We start from the raw sequence: 19493 nt of genomic DNA, 5'->3' as shown, positions 1-19493 counted from the left end.
TCTTTAATTCGGATCAGGCAGTAGAGGTTAGGCAAAACCGGAATCTGGGAGGCTCTCAATGGAATCGGTTCAAGAACCGATTTACCGAAATTGAATGATACAAGGGATGAATTTTTGTAAAAGATAAGTAATTCCGGAACGGAATAAATTTGAACACAAGGACAATGGGAACAACACTGAACGAATTTCATTTTTTTACGTATTATAATGTTTCGTTTTCAAGGGTATAACTGTATGAGCAAATCGTTCAACAGTTATTTTTTCCACCATAGTATAGTTATACGTCCTATAAAAATGAGAGACAATTTTTGTTGGGTGGATTATTTTCAAAGCTTCTCCGTTAAAATACTTCAAGGATAACACTATTCCCAAAAATTCTATAGATTCAACCAAAAATTGACTATTTAATTCGGCTAAGTTGACACATCGCTTGATTCAAGCAGCAGTCGGAGATATGAGGAGCAATGGGTACAATCGCCCCCTGACCCTTTCCTCCTCACGACCCCGCAACTCATAGCATGGCCACGAAAAGTGTGGGAAATTAACGGACGGTGTACCGCCCTTCAAGCGTGTTTCTCAAAAATTTGTTGATGGTCTGCGTCTAATGAAGAATCCGCCTCTCTCAGGAATTGAACCCGGATCACTTTATATGGCAGCAGAGTAACACAGTAGGACTTCGCCAAGTCGCACTCCTCCTTTGCGAATAGAAAATAAAAATTCTTCACCCTCTAAATAGACCGCCCCCCCACACACACTCGGGGCCAGTCGAGCTGTCCTGGTCGGTGGTCCATACGTCAGGGCCTGGTCAACCTTGCTGCCGTATTGTACACGATCACTTCAAGACATCACTTTCTCCTTCCTTATAAAAGTCCTTCATGTGAAATAATTCCACATTAATTAATATTCCACTGTCAATTTCCTCAAACATTTCTTCTTTTCTCTTCGCTATTAACATCTCTCACAAAAAGATACTTTCTCTTGATAATGACTGGTAAAAAACTACGAGGCGCTCCACCTTTTCCCTCTCCTTCCCTTTGCACAGCCCTTGCCAGCTATGCCGAATGCACCCTGTGTCCAATTGTTGATGGCTTTTGCCTGTGCTCAGTCTGATGCGCACAAGTCAGAAACGAACCCCCTTTGTTTCTTCCTAGTACGAAGGAAGCCTCTGGCCGAAAGGTTTTTAAGTACCTTGCAATGTTTTGGTCACAACTCTGGTAGGGAATAAAACTGCAACTTAGATCAAGCTTGAAATTACTGAATCAACCTAGTTTGTCTCTGATATTTCCATACAGTGTAAATATGAAACGGGAACTGCTGTTAAACAGTGCCTCGTTGGAAGACTGGTTCCATCACCTCATCGATGTCACGTTGGGTCCGTACGGAGGTTTTGATGGGCAACCTCTTGATTTTCTGTCTTAGTGTAGCGGGCAGTCAATATGTGGGTGGGTTTGATGGATCAAGAGGTCTAAGTTCACGGGGCTTTTGTTGAAGGGGCCTCTCTTTCAAGGATGTCAAATTCAAATATTCTTCCTAAGCCAATGCGTGATCAAATGATGCAAACAATGCTAGCGGTTGAAAAAGGTCAGGGCATAAGAGCGGTCTGAAGTCTTTCTCTACATGTTACGTCTATGCTACATTACGTCTTCATTACTGACATGAGAGTAGAAATGGGTGAAACCGTTAGCTTGCAATTCAAGTCAATAAATTCATTTAAGTATAATTTTACATACTGTGTTGGCAAACTACCCAATACTGCCAATGAATGTATGTTTCCTCATCAAGGATATTAAAAGCTAAATCTCTGTTGGAAAAATGTATAACAATAAATGATGACACTGCCAAAATAATTTTTTTCAATACATAAGAGAATGCATTCAGAGAGCTGTGAATAATCCTGAGGAAGAAGAGAAAGTATGTTCATAGGAGCAACGTTTTTCATATTTTGATTTTACTAAAGACAATAAATTCGTGTAAGGTAAAATAATTACGACTCTTAACGCATTTCAAGTAAAAGAAATCGTAGTGCCAGAGTTTTTAGAGTCTAATGGCATTTGTACTTTAACTGCTCACTGTTAGGTTACACAATCGTTTCCATAAGATAAAAGATGATCAGAAGGTTATATCCGAAAATAATATATGAAGTTATTAACTTATATAAATTCTTTTGCTTTAATGAAGTATACTGATTATACTGAAATTTTACTGATAGTTCGCACAGTCAGGGTATATGTAATTTACATCTAAGTACTTTTTTATTCGCATAAAACATTGAACTCTTTAATTTCCTATGATTCTACGAAGCAGCTTCACCCTATATTAACACCTTCGCAGAAAACATTAACATTTCACTGTTAACCGAAAATGGACTAATGACATAATGAGTTAAGATCTTTTAACAATTAGCTTCGAAAGCTGTAGTTTTTTCTACAATCTACTCACTCTTTCAAACCTTAATAAATGAATGATAAAAGTCGTTGGCACAGGTAAAATTATTTTTCATACAACCCAAGTATGATTATGAGGTGCAGTCAAGCACAAAAACCACTTCCTGAAATACAAATCAGTAAGGTGGAGCGGGAGAGGATAAAGAGGAGAAAGGTCAAGAAAAGCGAGAGGGGAAAAAAGAGGTTAGGGGAATTGAAATATTTCACCACAACCGAAAAGACGGGGAAATGTAGAGGAAACAGGCACTAGTTGATAAGAGTCACGGCTTCTATAAAAAAGGTCAAGCCTTTTTTTTAAACGCTCACGTCGGTTATTCAAAAAGTGCAATAAATTAAATCCTGGGACGGAACTCTATTGTGGTTCTTGTCTCACTTACTATCCCCGATCATAATTATTTCATTTACATACTGCGCGCCAAGATTTTTTTCCACCTTTGTCCGCGAACAAATTTAGGTTCCAAGAATTCCATACCGTGTTATATCGCTTATTGAATATAAACTACAGCCGTTCATTTCCCTCGTTTGGGCGTTTCGTTTCACAACCCTCTCAAAACCTCACACTCTCGCTAACGAATGACGCTTACATCTCTGCTCCAACACTGAGTGTATCCAAAGAGCTCACACATACACGGTCACCACCAAGCTTACCGCAAGCAACGTTAAAACATTTCGAAAGGAGCCCACCAGACAGCAGGCGTGTGAGCAGGCGGTCGTGCTTCGCCTGCTCCTTAAACTCTCGGCAGTGAAGCACATCACTCTAATCGAGAACTAGTGTTCCTCACAGGACTCCGATGGCGGACGAAGAGGACGTGAGAGGAGAAAAGAGAGAAAAGAATGAGAAAGAATAATGAAAAAGTTGAGGGTGGGAGTGGGGGGATTAGGTGGGGGACGAAGAGTATTGGCAGAGAGGGAGAGAGACTGTCACGGCCTGGACGACTGGAGATCAATCAAGGCATCAGCGAAGAGTATCGAGTAAACATGGGGGTGAATTATGAGGAGGGTAGAGGGGCTGAGGAGAGAATGGGAGACGGAGGCGCTATACATACATCTCTCTATCTCTCTCTTACCAAGGCACACATTGACTAATGTGGATTTGCTGATGGACGCCGAGTGAGAGTGATATTGAAGGAGCTTGCGTATTGAGCAAGGGGCCGGAGGGGAGCGGAGGAGGAGAGAAAGAACCAAGGAGAGTGGAGTGGTTTGGCGGGGCGGAAGGGCTCTTCTGACGGGTATTAGCTGCTGCCCAGGGCAAACCTACCGATCGCAACTCCAAGGGTGACTCAATACTAAAGATGGCCGAATAGCAACTAATCTTTAATTTGGTACTCGTTACTCCCTCGTGTCTGAACTAATGTACTCAGTCTGAGAAATACTCGTTACTTTCAAGTTTTAGGTACTCCCAAATATGGGCATAACGATTCTAATAGTATTATTATTACAAGGTAATCTACCGGTTAAGGTAGGTTTTGGATGGACACAACTACCAAGTAAATATTTTGTGACTCCTATCAAAACATAAAATCCAGCAACCTAAGTATTCTACATCAGGTCTCTCTTCATCTCTGTGTACATCATTCCTCCCTTCATCCCGCCTAACATCCCTATCTTGTCCCTGCCCTTTCCTCGTTTACCTAACATTCTCCCCTCTATCACAGTCTTCAACATCTCACTGCCGATCAATTCGCCCCACATCCATTTTTCCTGCCTCCATAGGATTTCTCCCAGCAAACCCCTCTCCTCGCCCACCATGCCTAGTACTTGCTCATTTGTGATTCTTATATAGATACAACCTTATATTTGGGTGTACCGATTCATTATAGGGATGTACCTTGTGAGAAATCATTACGTGGAGTTAGATATAGGTAGGGAGACGTGTATTTCTGTAACTTCTCAAAGAGCTGTCGATTGTAATAACCGATTCCATGAGTGGGTGTAGAGTATTTTTTTTAAATTTAGAGGAGTCTCGCATCTCTTATATTGTGTGAATGCATCAATCCTTAAGGATTACAAGTCTAAGAATGTACAGTAACACGAATGCAACATACCGGCAATAACGATTACGGTGGTGGCGGACCAGAAAGGTAAGTTACTGTTTCCATAAGAACAAAGAAAAATATGTTGATTTTAAAAAATTAAATGAAAGCAAATATGAATCTACCGAAACACTCAAACTTATTTCAATCTACTGCCGAGAATTATGAACTTCCTTCGACAGACCACCTATTACAAAATTCACTCTTGCACATTTCCATCAGCATTTATCCATATACCGGATTTATTTAATGGCATTCATAAGTTAAAACATTCAGGTAAAATAATTTGGTGGATAACCTTTGAATTTTCATTGAGTGAAAGCAGCCTACGCGTAGACCACTGATGTAAACGACTGTTGTACCCTTTGTTTCATGGTACCCGAAAAAAAGAAGAATGAATAACTATTAACCACTCAGAAGTAACGAATGCCTGTAGTCGATGGGACTAGTAGTAACAATTACCAAGTAAGTTAGTACCTCCTACCTGGTCCTTCTGGCTACTGATGCACGATGAATTTCAAAGGAAAACTTCGAAGAAAAAATAAATATCCAAGATAATAAACAGTTGAAGTCACTAACGTACTAACGACTGTGTCAAATTACGACACATTTTTGGCCACAGCTTTTTGAGTTCAGCTCTTAAGTCTCCGTAACGCGAGGACGTGTTTCAAGGACGAACGCTCGTCGAGAACCGCAAAATGAGAGCGTGGTACTTCTTTCATCCCATTTTCTCGCTTTCACTGAGAGCACGGATTGTTTTTAGACGTGACGAGCGAGGATGTGACAGGGAGACATCATCCTGTCACACGAATTTTAATTCGCCACCAAAAGCCATGACGCACGTTTCCCCCTACGGTTAATTAGGACCAGTCAGCGACGAAAAAAAAAGAGGACAAAAAGAGAACGAATGCTTTCCTTCCTCCTCCCCTCAAAATTGCATTTCTCCCACGGCAAAGATCGCCGGCCACCGCTCTGAGGTAATCCCTTAGTAATGAATGCGGCCCGGACAGAGCTGTCCCGGTACATGGCCGCCGGGCTGACCCCGTCAAGTCGTCGGGTGGCGGAAGAAATGGAGGAGGGCTGAGGGGGTTGGTTTATGGGGGACGGGCGTGGGGTTTGCTGAAGGTCAGCGTAGGGAGGCGTGGGAGGAGGAGGAGGAAATGAAGCGAAGGGGTGTGAGGGCGTAGGTGGAATAAGGAAAAAAGGACGCACCGCGGAAACGGGAAAGGACTGTCGTTTTTATGCTCCTGGGGCAATGGGATGGGTGTGGAGGTGATGGGGGTGGGGATAGAGGGAGGAAGGAGTGGTGGCAAAGAAAGGAGAGGGGGAGGAAGTAAATGAGAGGCTTAAATATTACTGTAGTCTTTACTCGCCGAGTTTTTACGAGGAGCTTAAAAAGATTCAAAAGTGCTTTAAGAGGACCATCGGGTTACTGTAATTATATCATTCTCGTTTGACTCCTCGTGCCTGTAAACCCATCTAAACTTAACACCCGCCGCATACTATATCATGCTATAAAAGCCTGAGAAGAGTTAGCCATTGGGTATCCCTGACCGCCTTCTCATAACTACAAAGTATACGCGCAGTCTGGGACAAATGACAAGGACTATACTCCGCTAAAGGAGAAAATGTTAACTAAGGAGTTGGATTAAGTTCAAAATGAACTTTTATATTTTTCATTAGAATTAGTATTAGAGTTTAGGTTTACAGGATAGCTTCTGAGATAGAAACTAAGATGGGAGCTCCTTAAGTCGCTGAGGGAGCAAGTCACACGACTTCTTGCAAAAGTAGAGGACGCTTGGGTTTATTTAAGACCCGCGGCAGTTGTCGAAAGGACTACTAGGCAGAACATGACTTAAGAAAAGTGAGATAGGTTAAACTCCCAAAATGATGGACTGAAATAGTATTAGTTTTTAACACTTACAATTTAAAACTAAAATGAAACCAATGTCCTTTTAAGTTATCTAAGACCATTTCAACATCATTGCACAAGTTGTTACCGCATATCCTGTAATTTTAAACAAACCTAATCGAGAAAGTTCACGATTCCCCAACTACTGTACATAATATGTGCCATTAAAACACCATCCCCATGCCTGTATTAGGTTGCAGGATATGACATGCACGTAGAATGCCTGGAAATTATCCAATTTCAAACGAGAATCTTTTTAATTTAAGTAAATTCGTTCAACTCGTCATGAATATTCCAAATTCGACCTGTAGCATAGAAATATCCCTTTACGCATATGTCACCTTTCTCCCAGCAATTATCACCGCCAAATCTTTCCTTGTAGATTATTTTGGTGTGGTTATACGTCATGCGTCAATAGTGCCAGTTTTGTTCCTTTTATTTCTCGTCCCTATAACTGGTATTTAGCTAAACTCGCAAATGTCAGTTTTCCTAATTCCCACCCTGCAAAACGTTTTGGAGGATTTATAGTAGTAACGACAATCCTTTTACTTCTTTTTTCTTTCAAACGGAAGAATAAAATTGAAAATGAATATTAATTATCAAAAAAAACTCAGAGAAAGTCAACTCTTCGATACATTTGCGAGACATTTTTTATACTCGTACATTTTTCTTCTAATTGCCAACAAATTAGTCCAATGTTTACTGCAATTAATTCCCCCTAAAAAACCTCAAACACTATGGCGAATGAGCCCCATCTGGCACTGTTAATACTCGACCGTTTGTATCCACCATTAAAAATGTCCACGTAACGGCACAACGCGCTCGTTCGCTTCAAACTATCGTAGAGCGGAGATTTTTTAGTTGAATTCCGAGATGTGTCGCGTATGAATGAGAATGGGGAAGTTGCTGGATGTCGCGCGCCATGGGAGGAGTCCGCGCAGTGACGATGGAGTTTTTGATATGAAGGATTCATGCGGCACAACGGGGGGGAAGGAGGGGGGGGGGGTGAGAAGAAACTGCAACAGTCTTGGGGCGAAAAAAGAGAATTTTAACCCATTTTTGTTATCACGTTTCACTCTTCTTCTCCACTTTTTATTCACTCGCAAACATACCACACCAAGTTTTGACAATAAAAACGCACCGCTGGGGGTATTTCTTGCGATGGGTGTCTGTGTGGAGAGAGTTTGGGGAGGTGGATTCAGGTCTGTAGAGGGGGGGGGGGAAGCAGTTTCAACGCTGATGCAAAAAACCATTAAAAGTTTCAGTGGGCTCGGTTGCACTGGTGCTTGCGGGTGTAAGGGAGGATGAGGTGGGAGGGGTACGCGAAATCCGGAGAGGGGGCTCTCCATTCACCATGAAACCATTCGGCATAAAAGCTTGACCATTACGGATTGGAGTGCAGGGTTTCGACTCGCGGGGCAATGCATATCAAACACGTGCCTTTTGTCTTCCAATTCGTTTTTCCCCCCTCTCTCTTTTTGTCTCTTGTTTTGGAGGGCCTTTGGGAGAGGAGGGTTTTCGAAAGCTCCGAATCGAGGCTTAATCATCTCGCCTTGATTTTTTCGATTGGATTCACACGATCACGCTCACAACCTCCTTCCCGCAAAAAAAAATGCAAATCGCGGCGATAAACATTGCCTCATGGCCGAAGTGCACTCACAGTGACCGGTGCCGCTGTAGACAAGCAGTAATTTTTATTTATAGTAACAAGTGATTCACGCATAGTTCTTTGAATCAGTTCGATCAGAGTTTTTAGAGGGAAAAAATTCAATTTGCCGTGGTGATTTCATAAAAATTAACCCAAGGGATGCAAAGGAATGGTTAAATTAAAAATTAATAGTTTTCAGATGGGAAGAAAAGTGAGAGCTTCAAAATATTACAAAGTGATCATTCGCCCTTTCAAGATACGAGTAAAATAAATCAATTATCATTCAGTTATTTGAAATAGATGAATTGAACCACCCAGTGCCTAATAAATGCGTACACATGCCTACAAATGCCTACAATGCACATTTTATCTTTGATGTACTTTTCAACTTCAGATTAATATGAAGAGGCATTAATGACGCGAGATGATTCCGATTTTCTTCTATACTATTTATTATTAACATATGTTTTTCAATATTTGCAGGAATGATAGGAAAAACGATAGCGAACAAATTGCGTAGTTTCAGGCGTGATATGGTGGCATTCGAGTATTATGGTGAAAAAACGATAGCAATTTTTCACTTTATATTGATTTTATTAATAAAAGACCAGTTTTGATGTACTACATCTTCAGACCTCGCTTCGACTAGTAGGGCCGCCTCTTCCTATCAGATTCCTGAGGTAACTATTCCTTCTCTGTACTTATGTCTAATTATGATTAAGATCTAAACCCATTTTCAGAAAAATTAAACTTCCTCGTCGTTCCATTTTGTGAGCCATTTTCACTAGGCTGCCAAGTGTCCAGCGTGAAACGCGATTCTCCGTTGCTGGGTAACTACATTGGCCTAAAAATGATTTGGTACATCGAAAACGGCCGTGTAATAAAACAATATCTGGTGGAAAAGTGCTATTCATTTGTTCATTATTACAAACATAGCGGGTGAGCAACTATACGATTTCAAAATACGAGAAACGATTCTCAGAAACGGACAAAGTGGGCAAACGGGACCCCTTCATTAGTGATCTCGGTGGCCCCGGAACCATGAAGCCAACGCTGTAAAAAATATACACGCCTTTAGGAAGATTGCATCGAGATGTGACAGAAGTTTCAACTTTCTGGTGTACGTAACTTGCCAGGAAAAAATTAAGAGACTTAAAAAAAATGGAACTAATAAACGTAAAATTTCAATTTTTAGCAATCATTAGGCGTTTAAAACATTTTGAAGATATATTATTTAAAAAGCGTTAAAGAGTATTTCCGTAAGTAATTCATATTGTTTTTAAAGTGTAGCAAAAATCATTGAACAAGTGTTAGAGACGAGAAAAAGTTGGTAACATCAATCATCTCAGCTTTTTTCCAATAGTATGTTCGCTGGTAAGATAAAGAACACATGCTTATGAATTTAGAGGATGGAATCAAATGATGCGTTGAAAATATTTGAATCGGCGAAGATTTCAATACAAATAAAACGTTGTAATTACTACTTTTTTTGGCTTTGGATGGTGGTTCTTTAATAAGTTCAAAGGAAATTTTTTTTTCCAAGGGATTATTACAGCATAAAAATTACACTTCAGGTACCAGATTAAAATCTTTTAACGGCATCGTATAGCACCGTCGAAAATACCGCGGAGGAGCATTTATGATTACCCAGTCCCTGTGAATTGTGCTTTAATGACAGTTTTATAGCCGATAAACTTCCGAGAAACACTGTAAATTTTCATTTTTCGCCTCTCGTTCCAATTGTAGCCATAAAATAATGAACATTATGGATTTAAAATTCTGATTTAAGAGCTTATACATCTCATGAGATGTATGCAAATTTAATGCATGCATACACACATAACTGTTATATTTTAAATATATATATCAAATAAAGGACATTTAACGAAAAAAGAGCAAACATCCAGGGAGAAGGATACTTATTCCATAATATAGATAATATTCAATTTGATTACTACGATGAATTTATAATCTATTCTGACGTTTTACATATTATATCGATAAATTTTCCAGTCCGGTGGAAGTAATTCCTGCGATATTCGACTTTATGTTTGGTGTCTTCTCATGAATATTTAAATTTTCGAGTGCAATTTACGCTCCTCCTACATTGGACCGTCTACTCAATTATTTTGACAAGGTGAATAATTAATGACGATTAAAAGCGTTCCTGCGAATTTAATTTATCTTTAGTAAATAGAAACTTCAATTCAGTCATGCCTAGTTTGAACGTGTCAATCAAAAATTCAGAAAAATTAATTATATATGTTCTTTACAAAACGAACTGGACTTACTCCCATTTAATAACTAAAGTATATATCCGAGAATGATATTAATCGGCGTCATTAAACTGAAAGGTCTTCTTTACCTATGCAAATTTGAAATGTAGAGAGACTATCCCCACACCGATATTGGGATTTAGTTTTTATGAACGTAACAGTTTCACCTGATGATGATACGCAGTATCGAAACCACGGTCGTGCGAAGTATTAAATCTTCATTTGGAAGTTCAAAGTTTCATTTTTTACCCTCATCTTAGGTTTTGTGGATAAATTTACCGCATGGATGATCGGTAAATGCTATTTCATTAATTTGATTAAATGAAAACGTTAACATATAAATAATAATTTATTAAATATTTATGCGGTTTTTTTAGCCTATAATTTAAGACGCATGCGATCAACTTGAAGTCCACGGGATGTCGCAAGCCCAAAGCAGCAAGTAAATTATTGAAACTTGACTGCTTAAACTAGAAATATAACACCTCATGCTCACCATTTACATGTATAACGAGTAAGATCAATCTCACCTTTCAGAATTTGTACAGAAATAAAGAAAAAGAAAAAAAATTATCTGTCGCATTTCTTCTCTTGCCGAATATGTACTAAAATTAGGCCATTCCTAATCCTGCGCAATTGTAGCCTCTATGTTATAATGGAATTGTTTACTCATTTTTAATTTTATGTTGCTCCCTCACTTTAATGTTTAAATATGCCTGGACTTATTCTTCTCACATTTTGTAGAAATAAATCTAAATGGCCACAATTGACCTCTCAATAAAAATTTAAATTAGGCTTCGAATTATTTTTTATTCATTCAAAACACTTGCATCGAAATTCATTCGTTCCGCTCACGACATTAGCGAAATTTTTGTTTTAGCACTGAGGAAAAAATCGCACTCGATAGTTTGCATTTTCCTAATGTGTATCATTATACGTAGCCTATCCGATAAAATTCCCCCGTTCACTTTGAATGGCGCGCTTCAACGGATGGAAAATATCAACTGGCCAATTTCTTCGGATTTTTAAATTGAATTACGTCCCACGGCCGTCAGCTGACACCAAGATTAACGTGCGGTGAGTGGTGGCACTATCTCCGCCAAGAATTATCTCCTACGGCCATCCTGTGACCCTTAGTCACTAGGCTATGGAACCAGGCAGGGCGGACACGCCGGAAGTCACGGACGCAAGCACGCACGCATATAAGAACCTCCCAACACCCCACCCCAAGACCATGCAAGCCAGAAGCGACCCTCTCCCCAATCTGACCATTCCCTGCCGTTTGAGTATTTAAGTGGGACAGAGGTTGGGCTTAGGGGAGGGGGGGGGGGTGGGTGCCAGTAGGCGAGAGCATTGGAAGTGGAGCAGTATGCGGCTGGCCATCCACAAATCCGAGACCATCAGCTTGCTTTCCAAGCCCGGGGAGGCACAACGTGTAATCAGATTACCAATTCAGCCTTGGGGGAGGGGGGGCGGTCGGTCGTCGGAGGCCGGGATCCGGGAGGGTGTGTATGGGATGGGTGGAGGGTGAGAGGACTGTGGGGAGGGGGCGTTAGTTTGCGCCGCTCGCCACTCAAAGCAATTGCTCTTAAGCCCGCGGGATCGCCCAAGGCGGTAGAGGGCGCCGGGGACGTCCGCCGCGCGAGGGGGCGGATACCGTGCCCGGTGATGCACCCTCCGGCCAGATCCATCCCCGGTCGACCACCGTACTAATGCAATTTTCATGTAGGTACTGTCAATATTTACGGCATTGCATTCCACGTCCGGGTCGTGCTCGCGTGTGAGGGCGCGTCCAGCTCTTCATCCTCGGCCGCGGATTTTGTTCATTTTGGGCTAGCGGTAGCCGACAGTAAAATACATAGAAGCCGCCGCCCCAAAATTCAACTGTTAATGAGAACGGACCGACTAGGCAATTGAAATCATCTCATGTGCGTAGTTATTTTAATTCTATAGGCAGGACAGACTTGGTAATCTATATCTCTGTTAAATGAAACGTGAAATTTTATCCCGAGGCCAAATATAATATTTATGATGGCATCTCGCTCTTGAAACATAAAACGAGGGGAAAGTTTGTGAATCCTGTGTACACATGAATACTGGCAACCAAGTTTCATGATTATGTAAATAGAGTTTCATAATTTAGTATGATACCTACCTGAATTTCTGTGTGTAAAACGTATTTTTTGCATGAAGACATTAGACTATAAATAAATTGCCCGACGTTGGTAAATTTGTACCATAGTAGTTGAGCATACAATATGCAGTCCTGATTTATTACGATGAGCATTTCGGGAATTTTTCATTTCCTCTTCCTACCATTTCACACACTGACGCATCTTTTTAACGCTCCCATAATTAGACCAAACCTTTCTCTTCAGGCCCTTTAAAACAAAAACCAAATATTTTAAAATTATTTTTATTCCTCTCCCATTTGATTTTGCCACACTTAGCCAAGCCTCGACATCCCATGGACTGATGCATTATTACATAAGGACAGCCCTTAATTATAATAGCTCAAAATGTTTTAGCAAATGATTCAAGTCTTTTGGAATGATACTTATCGAAGTATAAGAATAGAAATGAACAAGAAAGTTCTCCGACAACTGTAATATTTCAGCATACAAATCATTAGATGCAAAACAGTTACATTTAGAAAACCGCTTTAACGCTGCTTACCAGTGTAAGAAGAAGATGAGATGAATGGGACAGAATTAATTAGATCCGGCTTTGTAAGTGTGCCATCGAACAGGGAAAAGGTAACAGGATCAATTTGGTGGAAGAGTAGCATACTTGAAAACTTAAAGTGTATTCCACACAATTGAAATTTATTATGCTGATAGCCATTTACATAGACCTTCATCATGACAAGAAGTGAATACACCATGCCATTCCAAGGAGTCGATTAGCATAAAAGAGCTGGAGAAGAGTGGGGTGAATACGGACAGAAAGCAGTCAAGGAATAGAGTTAGCAACAGAACTAGGAGGAAGTGGGGAAAAGAAAACGGCGAGAATCATTTGCCATTGAAATGTTTAGCAAAAAAAGATTTTCAGGCTTCATTAACAGCGCCTCTTTTATGTCTCCACCTCTAACATTAATATTCCTCCCAATTTGTCTAATACAAACATTATTGTAGTCTTACGAGTTAAAACATTAACACCACATTTATAATCAAATAACATCCATAATATCTAGCTTGTCTTTCAAGTTAAAAGACAGTTTTCTTAACGTAAAAGAATTATACTAGGAAAAGTCTCTCCTGGCTATTTTACGAGAGAGATATAATTGTATCTTTCTTTCGCGAATAATTGATTGAGACTGACCACCAAAGTGTGCTTGACATTATGACATTACATGTATTTCATAATAAATTTTATGTTCATTGAATTTCCCGGGTTCGCTCCCCCTTGATGACACAGCTGTGATCCCCAAACTCCATTTTCTTTAGGCTTAGAGTGATACGATATCATACCGAATCATATTTCTGAGTTTAAGTTTTTCTGGAGGTCTTTCTCTTTCGTTTCCCCCCCCCTCATCTTTTGGTTTATATGAAAAACAAATGGTGGTAATATTGTGAAGCTTCAAATACGCCGCCTTTTGAAGAGTCTTAAATGAAATTATAAAAAAAAATAGCGTTCGCTTTATCCACCTGTTTACAGTATATTAATACTTAATTAAAGATATTTCTTTGGTTCCATATTCGTTACCGTCTCATTAGGTTATTAGGAGTAATGATTAGCGAGTCATTTCTAGACTGTACGGGTCTCTCTTGAAAGTACTTTTATTCGGTCAATTCAGCCAAACATTCATTATCTTAGGGTGGATGGCAGGCATGTAATATATATTATTATGGCCACGTAAGACACATCGACGACAGGTGATTACTGGGGTTGTTGGATGCAGATATTGAGATGCATGATAGGTGTTAATTTTTACTGACAGCATGTGCATAACCAAAGAATATGGAAAAATTGCAATGAAAAGTTTTGTGTCAGGGTTAATCAAAACTTAAACTTTGGCTTAAACTTAGTGCAACAATTTCCCAGATTCATGCGTTGGAATTTCCGGCGTTTCCCACATTCATGCCCAGTGTAGCACTCGGCCGGAAATTGAGGGTTTGGGTTCGAATCCCCGTCAAGTCGAATGATTTTTACACTCTGAAATTGTTGCATTGAAATGCATATTAGCGGATGACTCCGTTAAAAGTTACTGTTGCGACATCGCTTGCAGTTTCTTGGAATTTTTCAAAGGCTTAAATTTAGTGACTAAAGTAAGAATGCGACACAAATTAAAATATAAGCAGTTGCATAAAGGTCGGGCTCGGCTACGTGCGACTAACCAGTTCAAAGTCCAAGGAATGAGAAAATCAGAATACTTCAACCAAAGGTAAATGTACGAAGTCGCTTCTCCCTTATGCCTTCAGCCGCTGTTCAGCCTGCCATCCAACGCATGAATTTGGGAAATTGAGGGAGGTATGCGGATCAAGGTTCCTGTGGGAATTCGGCACTTTCGACACTCACCGATTTGTTTCCTAGCTGCTTCACTTTGCACGGCAGGTAGGCGTGGGTGCCGAGCTGTGTCGTGATGTTCGTCGGCACCGTTGGATCGAAGTATGGACCTGTATAGAGGCCGCTGAATCTCTTCGAGTGGCTGTGCAAGCGGGTAGCGTCCTGTTCGACGCCACCTCCGACGGCCGAGACTCCTTCGTCATCGTCCTCAGCTCCCCAAGGACGAATTTCTATTCTCTCTAGCGCTGAGAAACCTTCGGCTGCACCAAAAGCTGCAATAAAAGGAACAAAAGTGTGTGTGATTAAGTACTCCAAACTAATGTAAATTTCTGAACATTTCCAGAAACATTACATTTAAACAGATAAAATTGAATCAATAAAATTGTAATGAAATTTTTCCCTCGTAGTGACGATACAGCAATCACAATAAATATCCATAAATTTAATACAATGCCCTGATAAGGAATGGTAACACAGTTTTTGCTGACAACACCCTAATGATTTTGAGCCTAAGCAAGCGAGTGATTAAATTCTTGCTAGTAATGTTACATGGTCCTAGAAGGTTGGTGTTTATCTATAATAAACAAGTATGCTCATCAAGTCTTATATGAGAAATAAATTCTACCCCATAAAGTGTTATTGACGTTTTGAAGAGGGAAACAATCGGGATGCCAAATAATAAAAATTTATGAGACTTCATCGTCGTCTTGGCTGTTCTGTTCTCTCCAAAATGTCTATCCATGACCTCTGACTGCCCATGGCAGCTCCATGGCTAATAAACATGCTCCAGGAAGAAATCGATCATCCAAAATTCATACTACGTGGATTAATCACAAATGGTAATGAAAGCAGTGCGCTTCAATCCCAATTAACCATTAGCACGGCGTCGACGCAACGTTCTTAGTCGTTATCATGGCATTTTGATTTTCACAAATTTGTCAATACCGGGTGATTACCTCGGACGGAGAAACAAACAGAAAGTGTCTTCCCAGCTCTATGAGTTGACTTGTTTGAGAAGAGTCCTTCATAGCCGGATTATTCCAGCCCGAATTCAAGTTTTGAACTGAAGGGTCGACTGGTGACCCACAGTAGCTATTACCCGAAATTCCAGTGAATCATTCTGCCTAGTGATGAAATTTTGGAGTTGAAAGGAAAACACTTGGAAAGCCTTGGTAAATGTGTTCGTTTGACGCGTTTCGAGCCAATTACCGGCAAGTGGCTCATAGGTTCACAATACATTATTCAGACATATCCGGAGGCAAGTGTGGTCTAAACCCCAGAGGGAAGTTAGAGGGGAGTTTAATGCATCAACACGGTCTTGTAGTATGTATTTTAATACGTAGAAAAAAATTCAGATCGTCCAATATTAAACATTTTTACTCTAGGAAACTTAGTTTAATCATTCAATGGGTTTCGAGAAAATAGCGGGAGTAGAGTGGACAAGGTTAATAGACATCGCAGATACATGTGCAATGATCGATATACCACTTATTTGCACCGGCTTAAGTCAAGGAAACTTTGCAGTCAATTTCAGATTAAACTGCATTTGACTCAAAAGTTTGCTGGTAAGCACATCAGGAGATGAATAGTAATAGCCAAGGGAGAAAGTGTGTACCACTATCACCCTAGTTTTTTTGAGTGCACGTCAAGAAAACAGCAAAAGGCATGGGAAGAGTTGGAAGCGGAATTGAAAGCAGGTTAAGAGCTCTTTAATTTGGATTTGTGGATGATCAAGCATTAGTTAGCCATTCATCCAAGTGTTTGCAGCCTTTACTGAGATTATTTGGTAGAAAATATTGAGGCATTAAGATAAATCATAGCAAGCAAAGGGAATGAGATTTTCGAGAATTACAGTATAAAGAGTAAGTGGAGCATCAAAGTTGTAGAGTATAAATAAGAGATTGTATAGACCACTTATTTGGGGAGTAATTCAGTCGGAAACGGGCAGTGTATTAAGGTAATTTGGAGAAGAATTGCCTTAGCTATGGAAGTACTCACAAAAGAAGTGAGTTGATGACAGGGACTGTAAGGAAAGGCATAAAGGGAGGAGTGATAACTAAGATATCTAAGATTGTATTCAGCATTGTAGGGCACTTCGGACCATATAATAGAGAGTTGAAAGTTTCTGGGCCTAGATAATGATTTAATTATATGCATTTGGTTTTTATATTTAAAAGTATAAAGCTACAACAGATAGTTACTTTAATTTTGAGTTTGCACGTGATATATTTTTTGGTTTCGCTATTGATTCATTTAGTTTTTTTCTATCAAACACGCACTTAACTAAATGTGGTGGTTCAGTGCTACTTTATTTAGCTCTTGTGGCGGTACCTGCATCCCTTCAAATTCAAATATTCAGGAGGTGATTTGCTGGAGAAAATGCAAATTTTCATTTCCAATGTACAAGAAGACTTAAGTGAATTAAACTTCATTTCACAACCGGCGCTGAAGTAAGAGCCTAATTATGATTTTCTTTTGACGAGCAATATTTTTTTTACTCAGGTTGCATTTAAACGTTACTTATTTAGCCTGTATGTTATTCTTGAGTATTCCTGACGGCAGGATAGGACAAAAAATAACGGTTCAGCTCTGAAACTGAAGACTGCGCGGTCTTATACTGATAGTGCTGGAACATTCAATGAGCGATTGAGGACATAAGAGAAATTTTAATTTACAAATCTTCAATGAGGTAGTGAAAATATGTGAGAGTTGGAATAAAATATTTTAAGACGCTCGAAGAGAAAATACCCTGCAACTCGTTTTCAAGCTATTCAATAACGTAAGTTGAAATGATTGAGCATTAAAACGAACGAGTAGGCGTAGTAAATTAGTCATAGACAAAACAGGGAAATCAAAGAGTTAGGGACAATTGGCGGAAACTTATTTACGCCATGCGGCCACAATAAAATTTTTCGAACACAAAGAGGAGGAAAGAACTACACGTACCAATTTGCGCGAGGAAACTACCAAGGAATAACGCTTCAATAGACTTGGTTAGACGGATCTTTGAAGTCAAACGTGACCTTATCACGCGCCGTCACCTCAAATGTCAGTGTACTTAAATACAGAATTAAAATGGTGTCCCTTACTATTTAAATCAGTATCTTAACAATCATCATAAAAAATCAGCCTAACTTTATCCTCGTTTTTATTTCATGTCGGGACATGGAGGTCTCGTGATGTACGTCAAGCTCCGATTAATGCGACTTCACGCATTCGCACGGTTAAAATTGAATTGTACCCCAGTGATAGCAGCCATTTTCTTTCGAATTACGAGCAACGAATTGGTGAATGTCAATTCCATTAGGTCTCGGACGAGATTTTGAATGGAACAGCCGAGGAAATTGGAGGGGCTGCGTGGAAATGGCCTGTGAAGAAGGGGGCGCGGGGACGAGGGAAAGTAGATCATTAAATAAAAGTGAGAAAGAGGAGAGAGGCGTGAGATGGAGAGAATGAGGGAGCCGGGTGAATAAGAGAATCATTTTCGCATCTGATTTCAATCCAGCGGCCATAACAATGGGCCATAGAGAGGGCGTGAGGGAGGGTGTCGGAGGCTCGGGAAGAAAGGAGGCTGGAGGCGGCCGCCATTTTTACGCATCCGTCATGGTGAAAAAGGGCAAAAAATAAACAATGGAGATAATAGGTCCTCACTTTCGTCCTGTCCGACACGGAAAAGCAGAAAATAAAATACTGTGAGGCATTAATCAATTTGGAGCGCTATTGTTTAGTTTTCGACCTTTGATTGCCGCAGTATTAGTCGGGTGCTTAATGAATGACCGGCAGTTTTCACCGAATATTTTGAAAGAAGGCCAAGGTTTTCTATTGAAGTCGGGATATTTTGTCATTTTCTTGACCATGCAAAAAAAATGGCACTTGGTAATTGATGGATTACTCGTTAGTTTAACTATGGGGGATTATTAATATAAATAAATTTATTGCAATATAATTATAAGTCTTGACTCCCATTTCCAGAGTTTTAAAATTCCGTAAAAAAACGTTTAAAACTATTTTTGGTTGCGAGAGCAAGTTTTGAGGAAATTATTCGGAACACGCTGTAAACATGAAATGACTAAATTGACTACATTCAAAATTAGAATTTTCATATAAATGAATGTAAAATATGCTTAATGGATAGTTAATTACTGCAAATACATGATTCCTGTTAACTAAAATCCTGTTAATGGTCAGTTTTAAATCATCTCATTTTAAGTACAGAAGACTACTAAGGAAATGAAAATTATGTACCAAATGCAAAATGAATGCAATTTACGCTTTCCAAGACGACATTAAGCTAGTGTAAAAGTTCTATTTTTGGTAAATGAAGGAAGAATGATTCCCAAAGATATACCGTCGCAAATATAATAAGCTCCTTGTCAAAGATCATAGTGAAGATTTGCTAAGTATTTGCCGTCATAGTATAAGATATTAACATTTTTTCACATAAAATTGTATTAAATAAGAGAGAATGCGGTGAACTCTACCATCCACAATCAAATCTTTTCGTAGGGCAATCGCTACGCTTGGTTTTTAAAGGTAAACACTATTACTGAATGATTGAAATGAGTTCGAAGAGATGTCGTTGGAAAACGTTTGTGATACGGTTATGGTGAACGATATATATAATCAATGAACTTGTTTAAGACGAAGGTAAGCGAAGTGCTAGATGGAGTATAG

The 19493-nt window shown here is 39.7% G+C and overlaps 1 protein-coding gene across 1 annotated transcript in view; it reads right to left on the bottom strand.

The window, feature by feature from the left end:
* LOC139695469 (matrix-remodeling-associated protein 5-like) overlaps positions 1-19493 on the bottom strand; it is a 98327-nt gene that overhangs the window by 40332 nt on the left and 38502 nt on the right. The window contains exon 2 of the mRNA XM_071594254.1: positions 14832-15091. Coding sequence (XP_071450355.1) covers positions 14832-15091 — 260 coding nt within the window. The remainder of the gene's footprint in view (positions 1-14831; positions 15092-19493) is intronic.

Source organism: Hetaerina americana, unplaced genomic scaffold, assembly GCF_022747635.1.
Source record: "Hetaerina americana unplaced genomic scaffold, ioHetAmer1.1.p SCAF_6, whole genome shotgun sequence".
Lineage (NCBI taxonomy): Eukaryota > Metazoa > Arthropoda > Insecta > Odonata > Calopterygidae > Hetaerina > Hetaerina americana.
This window is presented reverse-complemented; position numbering and strand designations above follow the sequence as displayed.